Source organism: Sitophilus oryzae, unplaced genomic scaffold (genome assembly GCF_002938485.1).
Source record: "Sitophilus oryzae breed Bouriz unplaced genomic scaffold, Soryzae_2.0 scaffold_1745_pilon_pilon, whole genome shotgun sequence".
NCBI lineage: Eukaryota > Metazoa > Arthropoda > Insecta > Coleoptera > Curculionidae > Sitophilus > Sitophilus oryzae.
The window spans coordinates 2,653,535-2,679,663 of NW_022146441.1; the positions used below are offsets into that span (position 1 = coordinate 2,653,535).

The following is a 26,129-nucleotide window of genomic DNA, read 5'->3' on the forward strand; positions in this document are numbered from 1 at the left end:
AACAAGAATAGGCCTAGAGCCATCGCACTTTAGCGGTTCGCGAATTTTGTCAGGTTAGGGTATAAGAAAACTGTGTTGGCCACCGATGTCTCCAGATATGAATGTGATAGAGCATGCTTGGGACATGCTAAAACGCCATATTGCCAAAAGGAATGATCCTCTCCGTACCTTAAATGAATTGAAAATTGCTGCGCGCGAAACATGGGAAGCCATTACTCAACATATTCTGGACAACTTAATTGAGGGCATGCCACGTCATCTCACAGCTTGCATTGAGGCTCGAGGAGGCAATACAGACTATTAGTTGTGAGACATAATTAAAATTGTTTTCAATATTTTCTGATTATAATAACAGCCTAGTTGCACTTAGATTTTTAATTTTATATTAGTTAGTCGTGTTGTAAGCCAATATGTTCAAAAATATAAAAAGAATCATATTAGGTCCAAAATAAAATAAAAACATCTTTATATGCAATAATTTTGGCCATGTGTGTATTTCTTACTTTTTATAGTTATTTAGTAATTATATAATCATAAATAACTATAAAATATTATCTCTAGGTTTAATCCTTGGGATAAGCAATTCGATGGAATACACTCCTCGCAGTTCGTGGTTAGTGTAGTTTCTGGACAGTACGTTTGCCAGAACAACGTTAACCTAAGTGTGTATGTTGAAGTGGAAATAATTGGTATTCAAATCGACTGTAACAAACAAAGAACGAAAGTGGCAAGTTATTTCAACATTATAGTCTTGATTACCTGTTTTTATTTCTTGTTTTTTATTCAGGTACATAAAAACGCCCTGAATCCGATATGGAATGAAACGTTTCATTTTAGAATCATGTTTCACGATCTAGCCTTTTTACGTTTTGCAGTTGTAGACTCAACAAATAATCATCTATTAGCTCAACGCATCATTCCTTTAAAATGCCTTAAACCAGGCTACAGACATCTTAGGTAAAAACAAAATGTATATTTTTAGATTGGTTAAGATTGAATAAATCTAATTTTTTGTAGGTTAAAAAATATGCAAAACAAGAACTTGAATATGTCAACTTTGTTTATTTACTCGAGGATTGAGGAGGAGAGTTTAGAGAATACTGAGAGTCGGGAGGATGCAGCTCAAATTGAGAGCGATTCCAAAGAAACTGACAGTTACGTAGGTGAGTGTTCTAATTAGGCAGAAAGATTTTTTTACTCACAGTCCAACTGAATTTTATTTTTGGAAGTGGAATGTTTTAATAATTTCTTTGTTCTTAACAGCAACCACTGGAACTCCAATTTGCGTCAAGCGAAAAATGTTTTTCCTTATGGTATACGGCGTCATTCCCGAGGAACCTTCCACCATTTTAAAAATCACCCAAGAATCCACGACTCAAGATGTCCTCTTGCTATGCCTACAGAAAGCCAACATCTGTACAGATAAAGTAAACGACTATATTTTGGTGGAGGAAGTAGCTCGAGGTATATTTTAGCGATACTTTTAGCTATATTTGTCTTTAAACTATATTGTATTGTATGCTAGGTTGGGAAAAGAAAGACCACAACTTGCCTGCTACTCAAAGAATCTTGGATTTACACGAACGACCTCTGCAGGCTCAGAGTCAATGGAAAGGAGAAGGCAAGTTTATTCTGAAGAGAATGGGAAATGATCCTAGTAGTAGAGCTTGGTAAGTGTCTACTGTCTTGGTACTTCTAGGGCTTGACCTCAGCCGTCTTTGACGCTGTTTTCTTCGGCCGTTTGGTACTTATTTGAGAATTATTACTACTAAAAATAGTAAATGTTAATTTAAAGCAATCCAGTTTGTTAAAAATTTCTGACTCGAAAATAATTATATCCCACTTCTGATATTTGGGCAAACTTTACGGCTTATTCTGTTTTATTTTAGGTTAACTTCGATCAGAAGCGTCGCTAACAGAGCTAGAGAAGCTAGAAAATCAGATGGAGCTCCTAGCAATGCTTGGGAAGAGAACGACACTTTCCTTGTATGTATTTACAACGTATCTCCAGAAATTCCGTATGCTATTCTGAAAGTAAGTAACTAATTTAGTTTTGTATACTATTTGTTCAGCGCTCGTTCAACGTTACGTCATCAGTATTTGTCAATTATAGGTTTTAGGGTCTGTCTGAGATCAGTTCATATTGTTTAGAAAATTTTAAGTATGTTCAGAAATTATTATTTGGGTGAGTCCAGTTTTTATTAAATTTATGTGTAAGCGATACCAATTAAATTTTTAGTTACGTAATCGAGGGCGCAATTTTTAAATTCATTGTTGCCAACCATGATCATATTCGGCGCCGGGCTGACTAACTGGAATTTGAAATTCCCGCTGGGGATTCAAGTGGTAGCTCTGCTGTAAAAAATGTCAAGTCGCCACATTTATTTATTTATTTTCTGACATTGTCATTCGTTTTGACACTTTAATTTTGCAATACGAGTTTTTGGTTTAAATGAATTGATACTTTAGGCTTAAAAATGGTTACTAGCAGACCTTGCAGTCGAACATTGTTCTTTTTAGAACCTCTTTTAGTGCTAGTATAGCTTAATAGCGGTGGCAAAAAACTCATCGCAACCTTATTGGAATATTTTGCTTGTCTTTCAATTTATAATTTCTCAGTTTTTTATTCTGGCAAATTTTAAAAATTAACTAATTGAACTTGAAATTCTCTACAATAAAATACACTTTGGTACTCTAGAAGTTTAAGATATCTAAAATAATTAAATATTTTTTGTACTTCTTAAAATATATAAGAAATTCCTATTTTCAAAGTATCAGCAACACGCTATATTACTTAAAACAGTTATTTTGTGTTTACATAAGACTACACAAGTTTTTTGGTAATTACCTCAGCACTTCGATGGGCAAAAGTGTTTCGTAGTGTCAATTTTCTCGCGTAAAATAAGTAATGATAATTACAAAAACAATGAAAATAACTATTACTGGAACCAATCTGTTTCATTTGGATGTCAAGTAAAAGATAGTTCGACAATATGTCAAATTGAACGCTCGCTAAATAAACAATAAATCACTAAAAATGATGTTTAAACGTAAAAGTCCTTCCTTGCTTTCAGGTGCCGCTGAACGCTTGCGCGCAGGACGTACTCGCGCAGGCTCTGCTCAAGGCGCGTCGACTGGAGGACCCCATGAACTTCGTCATCATAGAGGAGCTGGAGTGGGGAGGTACCGCCCACAACATCCAACAGCGCGCCCTCACGGACTACGAGAACGTGTACAGCGCGCAGTCCTCCTGGCAGACCATCGGCCGCTTCATATTGCAGGAGCGGGCCAATGTGACGCCCACGTCTTTGAGGAAAAATAGGATAACGTCCAGTTTGAGGCTGGCCACGCTGGATCGGATCAGCAGGGGATTGAATGTGGCCAGGAACGTGGCTAGTAATAGTATTAAGGTTCCTGTGCAGGTAAGAGTAGTATTTTTTTAGTTTATATGAAAAAATGCTGGATGTCTGCTTTTAGATTCGTTGGTCTACAAGAATAACACACTAAGTATAAAAAAATAATATTTTTTAATGCATTTTTACTGAACAAATATAACGTTACTTTAGAATCAATGAATACTAAAATAATTAAGTGAATCTAATACTTCTTAGAAGACTTTTTTAAGATCTTTTACAGAATATAGCTCTATATTCTGGAAGAAATCTAACCAAATGATATTGATAATGAAACTAGAATGACATGGTACAAAGAATACAAGGTATGATCGATAGCGGCTCCAATTTCGTTCAGTTCGCGCATACCACCTGTGACGTCACTAGGAAAATGAGGAATAAATAAAAAATAAAGAAAGTTGACAGGAGATCTGCATTTTTTGGGGTTATGGTTAAGAATTGTTTATTTTTAAGACTTTTTAGTTCGTTTAATTTAATAATTACTAAAACCAGAAGTTCCAAAAAAATATATTTAAAAATAATAATTATCTATTAACATGGATTTGGACTTTGGACCAAAATAGGTAAGAATACTAAATTTATTTCTATATTTGGTACCTATAAAATTTTTTATTAGGTTTTTAGTTTGCGATGTTTATGGTAAATAATTTTCATGTTAATTGCCTCTGATTTCACATAAGGACAGAGATGAGGATATAATATATGGAAAAGTAACCACAAGAGGAATTGTTACATCATTTAAAAAATGTTGGGAATTTTATTGTTTCCCATCGAAAAGTAGAAAATGCCAATTCAGATAAATGTATTGTAATTGTGATAGAAGTAATTCCAAGGGTGAAGTTTATTATGATTAGTGGAAGTAATTCCAAGGGTGAAGTTTATTATAATAAGTTACCTGTGCTTCTTTTTATATGTAGATGTTTCAGGTTTTGAGAATAAATCGGTTGAACAAAACCCAAAATTTAGAGGAAGTATGTGCATACCCAGAATATGCCCATCAAGGATTATATAGCTCAAATTTCCTTTAATGGTAGGCAATTATTCAATGCAAATTAACTTTTTAAGTAACTGAAATATTAAATAGTTTACAATTTGGTATATCATTAAAAATATATTACTTTTAGGTACAATTAGGGCCCGATACATTACAAAAAGTAGAATACCTATTATTTTATATTAAATGAGGTATTGTACCAACAATCAATTTATATTAATACCGGAGATTAAAAAATAACAGAATAAATAGTTCTTTTTTTTATACTACAAAAATAAACTATAGAATACAACAGTATTTAAAAAAATAAATAAAACGTTATGTCCCGGCCGAGATTCGAACTCCGGTCTCTCGCTTCCTAGCCCGACTCCTTACGCACTGCTTCACAGTAACTTGCTTAGCGATAATTCAATGACGGTATATAAACAAAAAAACAGGTTTATAACAATATCTTGACGATTTGAACTGGCGCGCGGAGCGTGCTGACCAATAGCGCCTGTTATCACCTGTGACGTAGCGACCAACCTGCGCAATATCATACCTTGTATTCTTTGTACCATGCTAGAATGATATAGAAATTCGAAACTATGGTTACTCTCGTTGAATTTGACACTTAATGTCAATTTAATAATATATTTTCGTACTTTTGTGCTTAAGCTTGATTTTCATGCATCCGTTATACGATGATACGATATGAATTTTATTGGTTGAATTTAAAGACTTCCATTGTTAAGAAAATTACGCAGTTTTTAAATTTATTGCATTTTCTTGCCTCCGTTCATCGGATATACGATTTGCTTTTGGTTGGTGTCATTTTATATTTTCATTTCCATAACGATTTCGCTGTTTTACTTATAGTCCAAGAGCTAGCAACGTTTTCGAGAGAGAATTTTAAGAAAGCTGGTTCTTTAATATATTTTCTGCTATGTTCTTCTGAACATGGTGCGGATCGTCTGGCTGCCGGTAGACGTTGCATTCACTACTGCGCATCATATCTGTATACAACATCTGTTCACTATTGCGCATCCCAAAAACGCCTTGTATTTCAGGAACTAAGGAGGCTAGGACAAACATATGTGTAGCATATTTAGTTTCATAAAAAAGTAGAAAAAGTAATGTGAAAATCGCATCATTGTATGTCTACACATAAACGAGAAATCCTATAAACCACACGAAAATGGGATATCCTGTACAGATGTGATGCGCAGTAGTGAACCTCAGTAGTCTACCGGTAGCCAGACGGCCCGCACTTCGGTCAGGAGAGCATAGCAAAAGATATATTAAAGAGCTAGTTTTTTTAAATTCTCGGTTTCCCGAAGGTACTAGCTCTTGTACTGTTATATTTTTATTAAGGTTAGATTAAATTTGTCAAAAAAGTGTCAAAGTTATCGTACGATCTTTCTTCGTTGATAGGCTGGAGCCAAAAAATTACGGATGAAAAGTGGGGCGAAAACGCTATGACCAATCAGAGCACTCGGATCAACGGATAACGGATGCATGAAAATCAAGCTTTAGGCGTGAAAGTCATTCATTTTTATGCAAAAATGAATTCTTTTGTAACGTTTGAAAAAAAAATTGTATTATCAAAATTAATTTTAAAACTTCAGATGTTTTTTTTTTCATTTTCTACTTAACTCAATCCAAGCTAACCAACTAACTATACCACAGCCAAACTAACAACCTTGCATGTATCTAACTAGACTCAAAATCAACGTTTCTTCTTGCGGGCCTTCTGTAGGTGGCGCTGAGCGACCCCACCACCTCCAAGCCGCCCCTGTCCTCTTCGGCCAAGAGCCATCTAGCGGCCGCCAGGACCAAACTGCACTCGGAAAAGGACTTCGGCCTGCCACCCAGCGGCGCGAAGAAGTCGCGCGAAGTCCACTCCGAAGGCGAAACCCTCTCGGACGAGGATTTCAGGGACAGCGAGATTTTGACGGCTGTCAATCGACTGAAAAAAGTGTCCATGCGCAAACTGAAAGAGTGGAAGTCTTGACTAAGCAACTAGGACCCTGATTGAACGGGGTTCGGGGAACCAAAGAACTTGTGAAAGATCGATTTTTGGAGAGGGTAACGATTGAGATTAAGAGAATAAATTAATAAACGCTTAAAATAAGTCGCTTTGTATTTTTTTAATTAAAAACAAACATTTTTTTGTACAGGATATCTCGAATTGCGAGAATCAAGCTTTGTTCAGGATACCAATATGGATACCTTGCTGTTCATATTTAAATTAATCTATGTCTAGTGTAATTGTAGCTAGAATAATCTTAATTTGTGTTATATAAAATTATTTAATACAATATATTGTAAAGTTAGGAATATAAAAATTGTTCTTTGAAAAGAATCTTTTGCTATCAGTTATTAGTATATATATATATATATATTTTTTTTCTTTTTAGTTACCGTAAATATATTGTTCAGGATAATGAAAAAAAATTCTCGTAAATTTTGAGCTTTTAATATCAATATTAAGAGGTGCCTCATCGTAATTTTCTATTTCCCATTTGAATAACATAGGGAAACAAATTCTTTTTTTTTGGAATTTTATTACTTTCTAATAAATCAGTATTTTGTAAAAATCAATACATATTCTTGTATAAAATTGAACGGTCTTCAAAAAAGCTCTGATATTAATTTTCATTTAATCGACTCGTTTGAAAGTTATTGAAAGTTAAAATTGAACTTCAAATCGTATATGAAAACTTCCACAATTTTTTATATTTTATTACAAAATATTGTCTTATAAACATAAACTATCAAATTTTATTACAAAATAATAGCTAAAATATGATATTTTATGTTTTTGACCCATTATTTAGTGATAAAATATAAAAAATTGTGGAAGATATCATATACGATTTGAAGTTGAACTTTAACCTTCAATAACTCTCAAACGAGTGGATTAAATAAAAATTCATATCAGAGCTTTTTTGAAGACCGTTCAATTTTCTATAAGAATATGTATTGGTTTTTATAAAACGCAGATTTGTTAGAACACAATAAAATTCCAAAAAAATCGTTTCCCCGTGTTATTTAAATGGGAAATAGAAAATCAACACCAACCTGACCAGAATTTTTTTTATCATCCTGAACGATATTTTCATGGTAACTAAAAAGAAAAAAATATTTATTTTAGTATACATTTTGTAATATCCTTGAAAAAATCTCACCCCTATAACTTTTTTATTTTTTCACATTAAAATATGATATTTGGTATGTTAGTAACATGACATAAGCACAAATTACCTATAACAGATGCGAAAGAAAGCGACTGCATCGGAAACCGCTCGGCAAACCCCACACGCCTATTGAGTGGTGTAAATACACCAGTCGTTTAGTCCGGAAACCTATGCTGTGTCGTATTCGCTTGCTGGAATGACATAGTGCGTAGTGGTTATATGTTTCTTTTTAAAAACGGGTGTAGGATTTTTGTTGAACTTTTGAACTGTTATTTCTAAGTTTTGGTAATTTGTATATCTTATTTAAAATGGGATACAAATGTGTTTATTTAAAGGAAAAAAGATATTTATAGTATAAAAAAATTAATTTATTTAACAAAATTTAATTAAAAAATGTGACAAAATAGTACCTTTCTATTGGTTCTATCGGACTTTTTTCGACTATATAAATCTTTATTTGTAAACTTTAATACATCAAATATTTTCAATCTAATAAATCATTTAATGATGTAAATAAGAGGAAATTTCTCACATGGGTGGTCAAATTCTATAGTTTTCATTATATCAAACAGCCTCTGAGAAATGGTTTCAACTCAAAGTGCCTTTAATTATGTTTGACTACATCAAGTCTTCAAATACATCAATGTGATATTTGTCTAAAATTTGCAAAAGAATCCGAATCTCTGGATAACTCGAAATTATTTACCCATTTAAAAGCCTTTGATCATGAAAGTGGAAAAATTTGTTCGTTTTTTTTACTGGAAATGGAAAAATTATTTATATTAAATTTTGATGAGTTTTGCACTGAAGAAAACATTCAGAGGCTGTTTGATATAATGAAAACTATAGAATTTGACCACCCATGTGAGAAATTTCCTCTTATTTACATCATTAAATTATTTATTAGATTGAAAATATTTTATGCATTAAAGTTCGAAAAAAAATAAAGATTTATATAGTCGAAAAAAGTCCGATAGAACCAATAGAAAAGTAACTATTTTGTCACATCTTTAATTAAATTTTGTTAAATAAATTAATTTTTTATACTAAACGAACTGATATAATATGACGAGCAATCTATTAAATTACTGTGAGATTATATGCCTCGATAACATATTGGTGCAGATTATTTTCACCCAAACAAATAATAACCCAAACTATACATTGATGCGGATTGTCTATGAACTCTTTCTGAAGGTCACAGAAACCTGAACGCGTAATTCGGTGTTCTTTCGCATCTGTGACATAAGTCAGGATTGATTGACGTATTCAGTTAGTTTGTCATTTTCTGTCTCACCGGAAATTACTACAATTTTTGATTTTTAAATGGTAGTACCATTTAAAAATTAAAAGTTGTAGTCGTTTCCGGTGAAACAGGAAGTGACCGAAAACAATTGATTACGTCAGTCAATCCTAATTTATGTCATATACTAACTTACCAAATCCCATTTTTTTTATCTGAAAAAATAAAAAAAGTTGTAGGGGTGAGCGACTTACAAAAAACACCCGGTATACAGGCATTAGACTAGGGTCTAGAAACGCTAGGAAAATGTTCGTAAAATCTTTTCAAGAGCCACAATAGTATCACTATAATTCAAGCCCAGACACAATGTTTTCCAGACTTATAACATTTGTATAAATCAAGTATGTCAAACAAAACTGACAAAAAAGAGACAATTTCCATGACGTCGCTTATATATCTCTAATGTATGAGTATGAAAATAGTATTAGATTCTTTGATTTTTTATTGAACTAACATATTGAAGATCTTTTATCTTTTAATTCTCTATTGTATTAAAAATATTCCTATTTTTCTAACGCAACTCGAGATATTCTGATATTCTAAATATGGTCGAGAGTTACCTATGGTGTTTTTTAGAGTGTATAACTGTAAAAATATCGTAGCAAAATCGTAATTTTAAGAGTATCAAAGTTAGTATATACACAATATATCTATACATAAATTTGATTTTTCACGTGATTTATGATATAGAAAAAACGATTTTGTTTGGTAAATATAACGTCTGTTAAATAAAACGTTTTAAATGAATGATCTAAACAAATTATTGGCAATATGTAGACATAGTTAAATTCATAATAGCTAATTCTTAGTAATAAAAATCAAATGTAGGATTCAAAATTTAGTATTTTATTTGAAGATAGATTTTTTAAATAATGCCAAAAATGGCAGGTGTGTGTTAATATACATTTATTTATATTTAACGCAGAAAAAAATTAATAAGTAACCCAATGATGGTAAAGTTATTTTTTACTTATCTTAATTCCTAGTATCGAGTTATTTTTTAATTTATATTTAATATAAAGAAATAATTGATGATGAATATTTTGAAAGTAATAAATAATTATTACATTTTTTACACATCAAATTATACTTGTAATATAAAAAATGTCTATACCTCTGTGGTAAATGTCTATACCCTTTTCAAAAAAGTTCAATGGGTATTTCACCACTTACTCTCCAAGAAAAACTACAAAATAAAATAGTTATTTTTATTATTAACGGAGACCAACTTGTCAGCAGTGATTTGCTAATAAACAAATTTGTCTAAGAGCCTTGATATAATGTCATTTTAACAGAACGTCAACGGTTTTTATATACGTATCTGTTGAAAAAAAAAACTAGCTATTTCAAATAGTTTTTATTTGTCCTTTGTTTTTTTTTTGCTTCCGAAGACGGGAAGAGATATACTTCCCGATACGTTAAGCATTTTTTTTGTGCTTTAGGCAAATTTGTTTATTAGTAAATCACTACTGACAATTTGGTCTCGCAGCAGTGTTTACAAAAAATAAATATTTTATTTTGTAGATTTTCTTAAGAGTGCAAGTGGCCAAATACCAATAGGACTTTTTTGAAGACTTGTAATATATTTTCAACAATATGTATTTGTTGAAAATATACAGGGTTGTTCACCACATACGACACGGAGTATTGTAGCTAAACGATTAGATTTTTACAAATTGTAAGTTTTGGGTTCGTTGAAGGACTATTAAAGCTACAATTTAATAATATTTTTACAACATACAGATTGTCCCAAATAAGCAAAAAATATTATAGTTGTATTTTTTTAAATGGAACACCCTGTATATAATTCGATTTTTGGATTCAACGATTGAAATAAAGGTAAATTTTGTTAAGGTTTATTACAATTAAGCCTTACCGTTTTTTGAAATATTTCAATTTTATGAAATTGCAGTAAGGGTAAAAGGCTGTTTGTTCCATTTAAATTAAACGTTATATTTATTATTGCCGTTTAAAGCTAGTAATAATTTAATATAAATTTTGAACACTCTGTATAAAGTAGTAAAATTTTTATTATTGCAACACAATATCTGATCAATAAATAATATTCAGTAAATATTTACTATTAAAAACTTTGATACCCTTGGAGAAATGAAGCCTTAACATTTTTACTGCAGTTTCATAAAATTGAAAATATTTCAAAAACGGTAAGGCATAAGTGTAAAAATAGAATAATATACAATGTGTTTCATTTAAAAAAATACAACTATATTATTTTTTGCTTATTTGGGACACTCTGTATATTGTAAAAATATTTTTAAATTGTAGCTCTAATAGTCCTTCAACGAACCCAAAACTTACAATTTGTAAAAATTTAATCGTTTAGCTACAATACTCCGTGTCGTATGTGGTGAACAACCCTGTATACTAACTATTTGACAACATTTAATAAAAATGTTAATTTGTTATTTTTTTAAGGGAAGGATTTTAGAATATGTATTATCAATATAATTCTTGCAAATAAGAATTAGAAAAGCTCATTTACAAGAACAGGGATATCTTTAAAAACCAAAAGTTTTTTTTATGAAATATTAAAATACATTACATGTAAGTAAATGTCTTTTTTGCCAACAAAATTTAACGTTTCTTTCTTTATCTACTAGTTTATTCCAAATATTCGAGCACTGGATAATCTTGGCCACCAGTAAACCCATTTTCAGCCATTTAATTCTTTAAATGTCAATCAATGTCTTTAAATCTCAATAGGTTATATTTTTCAATGATACTTTTAATCAGGCTTAAAAAACCTATATGTTGTAAATGAGTTTTACTTTGTATCTGTTTAGCTTTAAGCTTTAAACCCCAAAAACGTTTGTTATATTTTTTTAAGTTTAAAGTAAAAACGTTGCCCAATGTATTATACGATTTAAATAAACTAATATTAAATAAATACCTACTTTATTGATATAAGCGATAACAATTAAACTTTTAGTTACGTAATCGAGGGCGCGATTTTTAAATTCATTGTTGTCAACCATGGACATATTCGGCGCCGGAATAACTAACTGGAATTCTGGTAGCTCTGCTGTAAAAAATGTCAAGCTGCCACATTTATTTATTTTTGACACTAATTTTGTATTACTACAGTCTGTGAAACGAATAACTTTGAATTTGACAGTTCCCGCGGGCTTTTCTAGTGTTAATTTTATTAGGTTAGCAACTTGTGGCATGTTGACGCAATGCCGTCTCTAATAGAACAGACAATATATAAAATGACAGCGATCTTTATTTCATAGCCATCACTGACGCCTTTTTTCTATGATATTGTATTATTTGCAAATATAATTTTTCGAACATTGATACTTGCAAAATATACATATGAATTTTGTGAATGCCAAATAATAATACATCACTATTAGTAGATAATAAAATTATATAAGGATTCTTGCCACTTAACTGCTAATATAGAAATTTAATTCTACGCTGTGTTTGTCATAATGCGGATCAACCTGCTCTCACTACCGGTTTCGGAGCCCTACTCCATCATCAGGTGAGCTTAGGAGATCCACAAAATGACAACCACAGCGCAGAGATAGTTAATTCCGACTTGTCGGAAAGTATCGGTTAGATATTAAGTCCCGAACCGGAGATAGCGGCTTGCGTGCAATGGTAGTACTTTCGTACCACCGAGGCGCAACTATCGATAGTAAAAGGCTTTTTTTAATATCTAACCGATACTTTCCGACAAGTCGGAATTAACTATCTCTGCGCTGTGGTTGTCATTTTGTGGATCTCCTAAGCTCACCTGATGATGGAGTAGGGCTCCGAAACCGGTAGTGAGAGCAGGTTGATCCGCATTATGACAAACACAGCGTAGAATTAAATTTCTATATTAGCAGTTAAGTGGCAAGAATCCTTATATAATTGTATTATATACCTCTACTGCAAGAAATTTGTTTTCTATTTTACTATTAGTAGATATTGAATGTTTTTGTTAAATTAGATCGATTTTAAAACCCCAAAATTTAAAATATATTTTACATTTTACCCATTATCTTATGTATCGATTCATTATTTGTATATTGTAAAACATTTGCTGCATTTGTATGGTTAATTTTTAATTTACCAAAGTATTTATTATCATAATTAGGTATATATATATTGTATTTATTAACTGTATATTATGTATATTTCATGTAAACTATATCATTTTTAAAATACAAACCAAAAATACGAGGAATCATTATTTTTTCCATATATTCTACAACATATTTATTAATCCGTAGTATCTAACTAGCGTGACGTCATAAATTTCGCTTCGTGACTGTTCTATTAGAGACGGCATTGGTCTGATATTTAGAAATTTCAAAAGCTGATGACATTTTACTTTTGACATTATCACATTTCGTGTTAAATTTTGTAAGAAGAGGAAGAACTGTCACTTGTTTTATTATTTTCCTTTTCTATTTCACGAAAGTAAAAGGAGTTACCTATCTGATTCGTTCAGGCACTCATTTTAAAGCATATCAGTAACTTTTTGGATAGAGGGATTTTATATTTGCCATGTTGGTAAAAAATAACGGTCAAAGTTATTCATTTTATAGACTATAGTCGTTGGTTTAAATGAATTGTGTTGTGATAATTTAAGCTTAAAAATGTATACTAGCAGACCTTGCAGTCGAACATTGTTCTTTTTAGAACCTCTTTTAGTGCGAAGTGTACAAGATAGCTTAATAGTCGTTGCAAAAAACTCATCGCAACATTATTAGAATATTTTGAACGGGACAGCGATAATAATGGTCCTTTATATCCCTTAAGTGCTGTTAAGGAGGTGAGTTTTGTCGATGTAAATAATAACTGTTTATATATTTATAATTAATTTATTTTTGTTTCCTAAAATATTTTGATTAAACGCTGGCAACGCTGTGCCAGTCAAGCTTAATCACGTGACTAAAAGTTTATTTGGTATGATCTATAGATAAACCGTATTATATTACAATATATGCACTGTTACAATATGGAGTTTTAAGTAACTATATTATACAAATAATAAGGCTTTAAAAGAGAAAAACTCCTAAATTCTAAATACAAAAAGAGCGTTTTGAGTATTGACATTGTCACTACTATCTAAATGTAAGTTTTAATAAAATTATCATCAAAACCATATCGTCGAAACACCGTCACTATACCGAGTGTCCAAAAAAATGCAGAAAGAAATCTAAACATATAAACCTTACATATAATAATAGTTATATACATTATACATATTGAAAGTATTTAAACAGAAATATTTGTTATGATTTAAGAGATTCGAATGTTTCAGTTGAGTCGTCGAATTTTATTTTAAACTAGGTATATATTTTACACCCCTCGTATAATAGTTACAAGAAAACATATATGTATAACTCTATAAAGATTTTATTAAGTGTAATATACTGAAATTAAATTAAATCTGTTATATATATAAAGGTGTATACTTCAGTACAAGAAGAATATTTCTTGTTTTTATGTATCTTAATAATAAAAATAAAACATTGTTACTATTTATCAATTTATAAAAATAAATATGTTAAAAAGAAAATTTGTTTTGTTTGTTATTTGATAAACCTATGAAAGAAAAATCTATTGTGTCCCCCTTTAATTGTAACTAATTATACAGGGTTGTTCACCACATACGACACGGAGTATTGTAGCTAAACGATGAGATTTTTACAATTGTAGAGGATTTGGGTTCGTTGAAGGGACAAGGTTCGTTAGAGCTACAATTTAAAATATTTTTTACAAGATACAGAGTGTCCCAAATAAGAGTAAAAAATATTATAGTTGTATTTTTTAAATGGGACACCTAACATATTATTCTATTTTTGGATTCTACGATTGAAATAAAGGAATTAAAATTTGATTGGGTTTATCACACTTAAACATTACCGTTTTGAAATATTTTCAATTTTGTAAAGAATTGCAGTAAAATTTTAAGGCTTTATTTCTCCCAAATTATCAAAGTTTTTAATATTAAATATTTACTGAAGATTATTTATTGATAAGATATTGTGCAATAATAAAAATTTTACCACCTTATATACAGAGTGTCCAAAATTTATATTAAATAATTACCTTCTTTAAACGGCAATAACTTGTTTAATTTAAATGGAACACCCTATATATTTTACATTGAATCGGATGCACAATGTAATTGTCTATCAAATTGTATTATACCATTATTTACCCATCTCTTCAAGTTTTCGTAGAAAATGCATTTTCTTATAATTTAGACCTCCTTTATAACTATACCTATGGAATATTGACATTTCAGATTTTTTTATAGCACCATAATATGTACAAAATGTACAGGTGGAAAACATTGCAAGCCCATTGGCATAAAAAAAAACTATTTAAATGTTTGTAAAAGAGTATACCAATTAAATATACCACCATTATTTTCTACCAAAAACACCAAAACTTAAATTGTTTTTAATTAATAAATTATTCCTAAATAGAAGTAGTTTGGCTCAATAGGTATCTGATGCGTAACTAAATTACAAAAAACGTTTTTTATTGGTTGAATTTAAACACTTTGAATGGTTAGAAAATTTATCAGTTTTTAAGTTTATTGCATTTCCATGCCTCCGTTTTTCGTATATGCGATTTGTTTGTGATTGGTGTCATTTTATATTTTCATTTCCATAACGATTTCGCTGTTTTACTTATAGTCTAAGAGCTATAGTCTGTAAAACGAATAACTTTGAATTTGACAGTTCCCGCGGGCTTTTCTAGTGTTAATTTTTAGTAGGTTAAAACTTATATCTCATGCTGACGCAATGCCGTCTCTAATAGAACAGCCCGGAGCGAGATTTATGACGTCACGCTAGTTAGATACTACGGATTAATAAATATGTTGTAGAATACATGGAAAACATAAAACTATTCCTCGTATTTTTGGTTGTATTTTAAAAATGATATAGTTACATGAAATATACATAATATACAGTTAATAAATGAAGAATATATATATATATATATATATATATATATATATATATATATATATATATATATATATATATAGCATATATATATATATATATATATATATATTATTTATATATTTATATATATATATATATATATATATATATATATATAGCAGTTAGTTAGTATAGCATATATATATATATGTTGTTATATATATATATATATATATATAATATATAAATACTATTATTTATATATATATATATATATATATATATATATATATATATATATATATATATATATGTTATATAAGTTGGCCACTAAACCCCGCGTGACGCCAGCCATCGACGCCAAGTCCGAGCGGTCAGTCAACCAGCAACATCAGCATTTCCAACGGAATAGTACTGAAGCAACCTCAGCGACTACTTCTTTTTATTTAATAGAAATCAATTACGTCAAGAGACTTTATATTAATTATCTGGCACAGAACGACACTCTGTCCATTTTTATTATTATTTTTATATTAATTATATTTAAGTAACATTTTTCAATACCAATAATTTTGTAATTTATTAAAAGTTTAATAAAGTTTTTTAAAAAGTGAACTTCGAATTTGATGATATAACATCTGGCGCAGTCGGTAGGATCAACGTTGTCAGAAATCACGAAAATTCTAACTGATAGCGGCGGATCCTCATCCCTCAACGAAGGAAAGAACCTACAACCAAAAGAAATTCGAAAATCAAGTCTAACTGGTATAGCTACGGAAGGAACACCTGGTGAAGCCCCTGGTAACTGATACGAGAACACGACGCCCACATGAAGTTGAAACAATACATGTAAGTAAAAGAATTGTCTCGCTTTTACATTCTATATTATATTACAATATTCCAAGAAACTGTTCGATTTTCTAAGTATTTTATATATTAATCGCGGAAAATTATTTTATCTTAATAAAATATAGCGTTTCTCTATATTTTAGTACAACGAAAGTATCTAAAGAAAAAAAAATTTAATAATATAATTTTATTTTTATAAACTTATATAAAAAAATAATTTTCGAAACAATTTAATTTTCAATTTTAACTCTCTACTTTCTACTTTTACCAAATTTAAATTAAATTACTTTCTATTTTCAAATTTTACCTAACTAAACAAATGGAAAGTTCAAATAACAATACTAACGCAACAACATTTGAAGTAGAACCTTATAAATTATCTGAAATTTTCTCTATAGTCCCAGAATTTGATGGTGACCAAATATTTTTTAACAAACTTTTTGAACGCGTGCGATTGTGCGTATAGAATGGCAACATCGCAACAAAAATTATTTCTTGTTATTCATATCAAAAACAAGCTTAGAGGTAGGGCAGCACAACTTGTGAGTTCCAGAGACCCACAAACCTACCCTGACATTAAACAATTATTAAATCTGCATTTTGGTGATTCAAGAGATTTCACATCTCTTATACAAGACCTCCAACGCCTTAAGCAACTATCTGGAGAGTCTCCTTTAACATTTTTCAATCGTCTACAAGTATTAAATGCGAAATTACATTCAAGTATTCAAAAATCTGGATTAAACAAAGATCAAAAAGATGCACAAACAATTTTAATAGAAACAATGGCTTTAAACACTTTGTTAACTGGTTTAGAACCTAGACTAGGACAACTATGTGCTAGTAATCCGACATCCCTTATAGAAGCTCAAAATAGAATCAGAAGAGAGTTACAACTCTCATACCTTGAAAATCAAAAATCGAGTAATAATCCCAAACCTATCCAACCTTTAAGAAATATTCCTAACAATGTGAAATGTTCTGTTTGTAATCGTATTGGTCATAGTTCTAGTCAATGTAGAAATAACAATAATTTTATAGACCTAAACAACTAAAATTTAAATTCAAATTTCTCAAGACCTAATACAAACTCTTTTCAACAAAATAGACCAAACTATCCTGGCATGAATCAAAATAATTCAGCTAATTTTCAAAGAAATACTTCTATGAATTTTCAGCCTAGACCTCAAATGAGACTCAAGTTTCTCACACACCAAAATCAAACAAATATCCCCAACAGAAATTTTAATCAAAATTTCGAAATAGAAATTTTAATCAGAATTTTCAAAATAGAAATTTTAATAATAATCAAAACAGAACACACCATATTAATTATGACGATTACGTTAACTACTGTCCTGATAATTTTAACGACACCCCTTATAACAATTATCAAACCAAGTCGAAATTCCTGAAGAATTTCCTAATACCTCAAAATACTGATAATTATGAGGATTTTCCCGAATTGCCTCACAACCTAGACCCTCCGATCAACACATTCCAAGAAGAAATATCCCAATTAGAAACCCAAATCCAATCCCTGAATTTAGACAACATGAACCCGAATGTGAACTTTCCCGATCAACAATTCATTTAAATAAATTATATACAGTAAACCCTCAGAATCTTTTTTATATAAACGACATAACAAATACTTATAAACTTTTAATTGACACTGGTGCTGGAATAATATTTAAAGAACATACTGTAAATAAATTTCCAAATTGTTATCCCGAAAATATAACTATCCAAGGCATAACTAACGAAAAAATTCCAATAAAAAAATCCACCCTCATTCCTTTGGTTCCTGGTGATCCCCATAAAGTATGTGTCCATAATCTCGATATCGATTTTGATGGTATATTAGGTTTGGATTTTCTGGAACATTACGAGTGTGTTATAGATTTAAAGTCTAAAGAATTAATTACAAATTTTAAACAATCCTTTACATAAAGTTGATAATAATAAATTAAAAACAAGAAATATCTTTTGAAAATTCAATAAAACATAATAGCATTAAAATACCGGCTAGAACTGAACAAATATTTAAGCTCTCGTGCAATTTAAAAAACACTGACGCAATTTTATATTCTAACGAAAAAGAAAAGGTTAGGTTACCAAACGCATTAGTAAAGGTAAACGCACACGGTGAATTTTACACTTCAATTGCGAATACAAACGCCATGGAAAAATCTATAGATTTATCAGATCTAAATATAGAACCGTTTAGTTCAAATTCAGATAAAGACTATACACTTTAAATTTTAATTTCGATCCTAATAACATTCAAAGAGATAGACGTAAAATTATCAAAGAGCAGTTAAGAACAAATCATTTAAACGAAGAGGAAAATGACCTTATTACCAATCTATGTCTAGAATTTTCTGATATTTTTATCTTGAAGGTGATGTTTTAACCTTTACGAACGAGATTAAACATTCTATAGACACTAACAATGCAAAACCCATATTTACCAAATCATACAGATATCCCCACATTCATAAAGAGGAAGTCAAATCCCAAATTAACAATATGTTAGATCAAGGTATCATTCGACCTTCAATATCCCCGTGGTCTTCCCCTGTCTGGGTCGTCCCGAAAAAATTGGATGCCTCTGGCAAACCAAAATGGAGAGTTGTGATCGATTATCGCAAACTCAACGAACTAAGTGTAGGTGACAAATATCCTCTCCCTAACATTTCGGATTTGCTAGATCAGCTAGGCAAATGTCAGTATTTTACGACACTGGATTTAGCCTCTGGTTTCCACCAGATAGAGATAAACCCAAATGATATCCCAAAAACTGCATTTTCAGTTGAGAATGGGCATTACGAGTTCGTCCGTATGCCATTCGGTCTAAAAAATGCCCCTTCCACCTTTCAAAGAGTGATGGACAACATCCTCTTAGGTATTCAAAACGAAAGATGCTTAGTCTACATGGACGACATTATCGTTTATTCACCCACGATACATGAACATATTACTCGTCTAACAGAAGTTTTCAAAAGGTTAAGAAAAGCCAACCTAAAAATTCAGCCTGACAAGTGTGAGTTTCTTAGAAAAGAGGTAGCTTATCTAGGACATCTCATTACTGAAGAAGGTGTAAAAACTAACCCTGCTAAAGTTCAATGTATTCAAAACTTCCCGATACCTACAAACGAAAAAGAGATAAAATCATTCCTCGGATTAACTGGTTATTATCGACGATTTATTCCGAATTTTGCCAAAATTTCCAAGCCCTTAACACGTCTACTACAAAAAGATATTCCTTTTCAATTTGATTCCGAATGTATGTCTTCTTTCAATGATCTTAGAAACGCCCTAACTTCAGACCCTATTTTAATCTATCCTAATTTTGATGAAACCTTTGTATTGACTACAGATGCAAGTGCCTTTGCAATAGGTGCTGTATTGTCTCAAGGTCCCATTGGCAAAGACCTACCCATAGCATACGCCTCCAGAACCTTGTGTAGTGCCGAGTCCAAATACTCAACCATCGAGAGAGAACTTCTCGCTATAGTCTGGTCAGTTAAACATTTTCGCCCTTATCTGTATGGTCGAAAATTCATTCTTATCACAGACCATCGCTCTCTTACTTGGCTCTTTTCGATCAAAGACCCTGGTAGTCGTTTAGCACGTTGGCGGCTCAAACTCGAGGAGTACGATTATAAAATAGAGTATAAACCTGGTAAGATTAACAAAAATGCTGACGCACTATCTAGAATAAAGGTTAATCATTTTAAAAATTGCTCTAATTTTCAATCTAAAATTTATGTCTCTTCATTAACTAAAGATGATCCTCACAATCGACCTTCAACGAGTAGAATAATTTCTGACAGTGAAGACGATTTTGATGAGAACACTGATAATGTAACGCAAGAGTATAACACCTTTGTTAATTTATATAAGATTAAATCTATTATAGACTATTCTAAATTCGAAATTTCAAACTCACAACTATTAGATAAATCTCATAAAAACATTGTAACATTTTTCTGGCAAAATAAACTTGAACAACTACATCATAAAATCATAGACGACATCCTCGAGGAAAATATAGATTTTTCACCTCATCAGATAACATTTGTCAAGCAAAACTATAAAAGAACGCAAGTACTTTATTATTCCTTTAGCATATGACGTTGATAATGTAGTACCTCGTCTGTTTTAGAGGCCTTTTTTAATGGCAAAAACGAATTTGACATTCAAAAAACCTATTGTATAGAAAAATAACTTAAATTCTACCTATTTTAGAAATTTTCTCATACATTTTTGCTGACAAGGATATAAAATTAAAAATTTGTCAAAATCTAGTTACTACCCCTGACGAAGATCAGATACCTATAATTTTAGATCAATATCATACTGGTAAAAATAATCTCCATCGTGGTATTAACGAAACTCTTAAAAGAATCAGAGAAAATATATCTGGCTAGAATAACAAAGATGGAAAAATTTATTAGAAATTGCGAAATCTGTCAAAAAACAAAGATTTGTCGCAAAAATCTTAGTACACCCCTGGTTATAACAGAAACACCTAAAACACCATTTGAGAGAATCAATATTGATTTATATGAATTTCCAACACGTAACTATGCCCTTACCGTAAGAGATGAACTTACAAAATTCACTCAAGCCTACCCTGTATCCGACAAAAAGGCATCTACTATAGTAAACACTCTTCTAATATTATTTCAACATTACGGTACCCCCTTGAGGATTCATTGCGATCAAGGTCGAGAATTCGACAATATTTTATTAAGAGATCTTTGTGAACTTTACGACATCAAACTAACATTTTCTAGTGCAAGTCACCCCCAGTCTAATGGTTCCCTCGAAAGGTTCCACGCCACCCTAACGGAAATGATTAGAATCCATGTAGCCGAAAATCCCAATGAACATCCATTCAATATTCTCCCATATGCTGTTATTTGTTACAACAACACTCAAAACAAAACACATGGTTTTACACCCTACGAATTATTATTTGGACACACTTCTAGTAGGCCTCCTGAAACCCTGTATAATCAAGAAAAACTTATCTCCAAATATGTTAGAGACTTAAATAATAAAATGGAGCATTATTATAAATTAGCAAGAACACGAACGGATATGAAAAAAGAAAAAGCTAAAATTAGATTTGACAAAAGTATTTCACGACATCTCCCTGAGTATAAACAAGGCGACAAAGTCTACGTCAGAGATACTCAAATTAAAGATAAAGCACAAAATCTTTTTAATGGACCATTTGAAATTACCAAAATTCTAGGAACATCTGCCCTAAATAAAAATTTAAAACTTTTTTTTTTTTATTCAAAATTAATTTTGATAGACTAAAGCCTTTTGAATGACTAGTCTATTCTTTTCAGAATCCTTGGGCTCATCTCAACGACCCTCGCCCAGTTTTTCATCACCCCATTAAACAACACAGTCGGAATTTTCTTACATGAAGAAAAACAATTCTCAAAATTTTAACGACAAATGGACTCTACTTGTATATAAAGAACTAGGACCCTTAAGAGAATCTATAAAAAACAACGATGTAATTCTATCTTCTATGATAGATATGTTTAATGATCCCTCGCCTAGAAAAATAGCTTTTAAGACACAAATACAGACACATATCAATTTATTGTCTCAACTTAACGATTCTGTGAAAAATAAACTGAAAGAAATAACTGCTGATACGAAAAAATATGAATTTCGTAGTAAACGCGGACTAATAAACGGAATAGGTAGTATATTCAAGTCGATTACTGGAAATCTAGATTCTTCCGACGGCGAGTATTATAATGAATGCATAGACAAAATAAATCGTGACGAACGTGAAATAGAAAGTTTATTAAAAAACCAAATATCAGTTACAACCTCTGTTATCAAAAAATTTTAATTCGACCATTCAAAATTTACAAATTGACGAGGAAACGTTTAACAAAAATATAGACGAAATTCAAAATTCATTAATAAACATTTCAGACGATCTTGCATTTTACGAAGCACAGATAAATACTTTAGATCTTTGTCAATCTTTAATGGAAAGTTTCGTATTTTTAGAGGAATCTCTAGACGATATCCTGAATGCTATTACGTTTGCACGTTTAAAAATTTTACATAGCTCTATTATTACACCTACAGACTTAATTTATTCTCTTCAAGACATATCAAAATCACTCTCAAAAACCAATCTTCCACTTCCAACGTATACATCAAATGTTGCTCAGTATTTAGAAATAATAGAATTAGAAGCTTATCAATCTGATAATAAGATAGTTTTTATTCTTAAAATTCCATTGATAGAACCAGAAACTTTTACTTTATATCGCATCTTTCCTATACCTATACTAGATAACCGAACAGGAATCTATCATATTTTACCTTCAAATTTAAAATACATTGCGAGAGATGACGATTCTTTATCTTACGTATTACCACAAGACATCAATAAATGTAAACCATTGAAGCCATACGTCAAGATATGTTCCAACCTACTTCAGTACCCGATCGACAGCGATGCCATATGCGAAGCCCAGTTATTAAGACAATCCGACAAGCTTCCAAAAACCTGTGAAACATCAATACTATTAGCCTCTGGATACAATATTCAAGAAGTCGAAATGAACTATTGGTTAATTTCCATCTCAGATCCACTTCCTGTGACCATAAGATGTAACAATAAGGAACTAGTTACTGAAATGATAAGAAGAAATTCTCTGTTGAAACTACAACCCTTCTGCAATGGATTTATTGGTACAACAAGAATCCAATCCAAGCCATTCGTAGAAAAATACAAGAACGTAACATACAAGAACCATCAAATCAAGATACCATACGAATGCTGTAAGCATCTGCCTGAGAAAATACATGTCCCCGAACTGAAACCACTAAAACTCAACAAAATTGATGTAGAAGATTTAAATGCTGTTCATAACCGTCTAAGTCAATATTCTGAAGAACTAGACCGTTTAGTCCAGCAGCCCTTTGTGACTAAACATATCCATTGGTTTACCATAGTCACCATTTCATTTATTATATTTTTAATTATTCTTTACATATGCTGCAAATGTCGAAGAAAGAAGCCGAATCGACTATCCCTTACTGATGGCAGTAACCCACCATCACCACCAAGGGACAGCCCTCGAGAATCCCTTCAACAGAAATTTAGACAGTTTATCCCGAGAAGACGAGCCAGCGTCCATCCCGAAGAAGCAATCGAAGAAGAAGCCTTCGAATTTCGGAGTAATCCTACTTGCTATTAAAAGTTGCTGCATAGCACCAACTTTTTTAAAAAAATGGGAGCTGTTATATAAGTTGGCCACTGAACCCCGCGTGACGCCAGCCATCGACGCCAAGTCCGAGCGGTCAGTCAACCAGCAACATCAGCATTTCCAACGGAATAGTACTGAAGCAACCTCAGCGACTATTTCTTTATAATAGAAAATCAATTATTGTCAAAAGAGACTTTTATATTAATTTTTACTCAAGTACAGAACGACACTCTGTCCGTTTCATTTTTTTTTATTATTTTTATATTAATTATATTTAAGTTTTTTTTTTTTTTTTTTTTTTTTTGTAATTTATTAAAAAGTTTAATAAAGTTTTTTAAATTTTTTTTTTTTTTTTTTTTTTTTGTACATAAGTTATATATATATATATATATATATATATATATATATATATATATATATATATATATATATATATATTATTTATATATATATTATTATATATATATATATATATATATATATATATATATATATTATTTATATATATTTATATATATATATATATATATATATATATATATATATATATATATATATATATATATATAATAATAGTATTTATATATATATATATATATATATATAAATATAAATAATATATATATATATATATATATATATATATATATATATATATATAGTTATATATATATATATATATATATATATATATATATATATATATATATATATATATATATATATATATATATATATATATATATATATATATATTGTATTTATTAACTGTATATTATGTATATTTATGTAAACTATATCATTTTAAAATACAAACCACCAAAATACGAGGAATAATTAATTATGTTTTCCATGTATTCTACAACATATTTATTAACTGTAGTATCTAACTAGCGTGACGTCATAAATCTCGCTCCGAGGCTGTTCTATTAGAGACGGCATTGCGTCAGCATGGTCACAAGTTGCTAACCTACTAAAATTAACACTAGAAAAGCCCGCGGGAACTGTCAAATTCAAAGTTATTCGTTTTACAGACTATAGCTCTTAGACTATAAGTAAAACAGCGAAATCGTTATGGAAATGAAAATATAAAATGACACCAATCACAAACAAATCGCATATACGAAAAACGGAGGCATGGAAATGCAATAAACTTAAAAACTGATAAATTTTCTAACCATTCAAAGTGTTTAAATTCAACCAATAAAAAACGTTTTTTGTAATTTAGTTACGCATCAGATACCTATGATCTAAAAAATACGGGATATGTTTGAAGTGAGGGCTCTATAAAGAATTTTTATGAACTTTCAACTGAAGTGGATGGTACAATATTTCTGTTCATCCTGTATAATAAAACACAAGATCAATTTTACTAAAATAATAACGTTTTACGACAACACAAAGCTACGTATTTCTCATATTGTTTGGTGACAACAACAAAAATTTGATCTAAAACATCATACTTTATCCTAAATATCAAAGCTATTTTACAAATATAGCACAAATTTCATTTGTTTCCTTCAAAAATATTAGAACTCGTAAAGAATTTACGGCTTCGTATAACCGTAAAATTTTCGAGTCTTGTTCGCTGCCAGCCTCCATTTTCTTTCTTTTTTCCTTGTTTTTCCTACTCCTTTTCATCGTTTTCTCACTTTTTACGAGTCGCCATTTTTAAAACTATCGTTCACATTTCAAGATTTATTTTTCTAGTTCTGTCGCCTTTCGCCAACTGGATTCATTCCTGCTTTATTTCTCTTTTTTAGCAGGAATAATATAATCGATCTTTAAATTAAATATTACGGCGCCATCTAGTAGGTATTAGCTGTAAATTAAATTGATATAGTTTTCTGTTACGTTTAATATTTTGTTTTACGAAAACGATACCAGATGGAACCACTTCATTCGTATTTAAAATATCTGATATTATTTTTTATCTTTTTTTTATCCACATAAGAAGGTTTAATTTTCTTAAATGGATAAAAAACAATTAAAACACTAATGTATAATAATACAAGGTTTTGTCCGCATACATATGTATACAGGGTTGTTCACCACACACGACACGGAGTATTGTAACTAAACGATTAGATTTTTACAAATTGTACGTTTTGGGTTCGTTGAAGGACTATTAGAGCTACAATTTAAAAATATTTTTACAAGATACAGAGTGTCCCAAATGTGTAAAAAAATATTATAGTTGTAT

The 26,129-nt window shown here is 30.5% G+C and overlaps 1 protein-coding gene across 2 annotated transcripts in view; it reads left to right on the forward strand.

The window, feature by feature from the left end:
- The window catches only part of LOC115881970 (1-phosphatidylinositol 4,5-bisphosphate phosphodiesterase epsilon-1-like), a 264,861-nt gene extending 257,907 nt beyond the window's left edge, over positions 1-6,954 (forward strand). For both annotated transcript variants that reach the window (XM_030899730.1, XM_030899729.1), the window contains exons 24-31: positions 562-727; positions 788-957; positions 1,018-1,163; positions 1,264-1,464; positions 1,526-1,670; positions 1,890-2,034; positions 3,075-3,422; positions 6,146-6,954. In XM_030899730.1, coding sequence (XP_030755590.1) covers positions 562-727; positions 788-957; positions 1,018-1,163; positions 1,264-1,464; positions 1,526-1,670; positions 1,890-2,034; positions 3,075-3,422; positions 6,146-6,400 — 1,576 coding nt within the window. In that variant the 3' untranslated portion in view covers positions 6,401-6,954. The remainder of the gene's footprint in view (positions 1-561; positions 728-787; positions 958-1,017; positions 1,164-1,263; positions 1,465-1,525; positions 1,671-1,889; positions 2,035-3,074; positions 3,423-6,145) is intronic.
- The last annotated feature ends 19,175 nt before the right edge of the window (positions 6,955-26,129 follow it).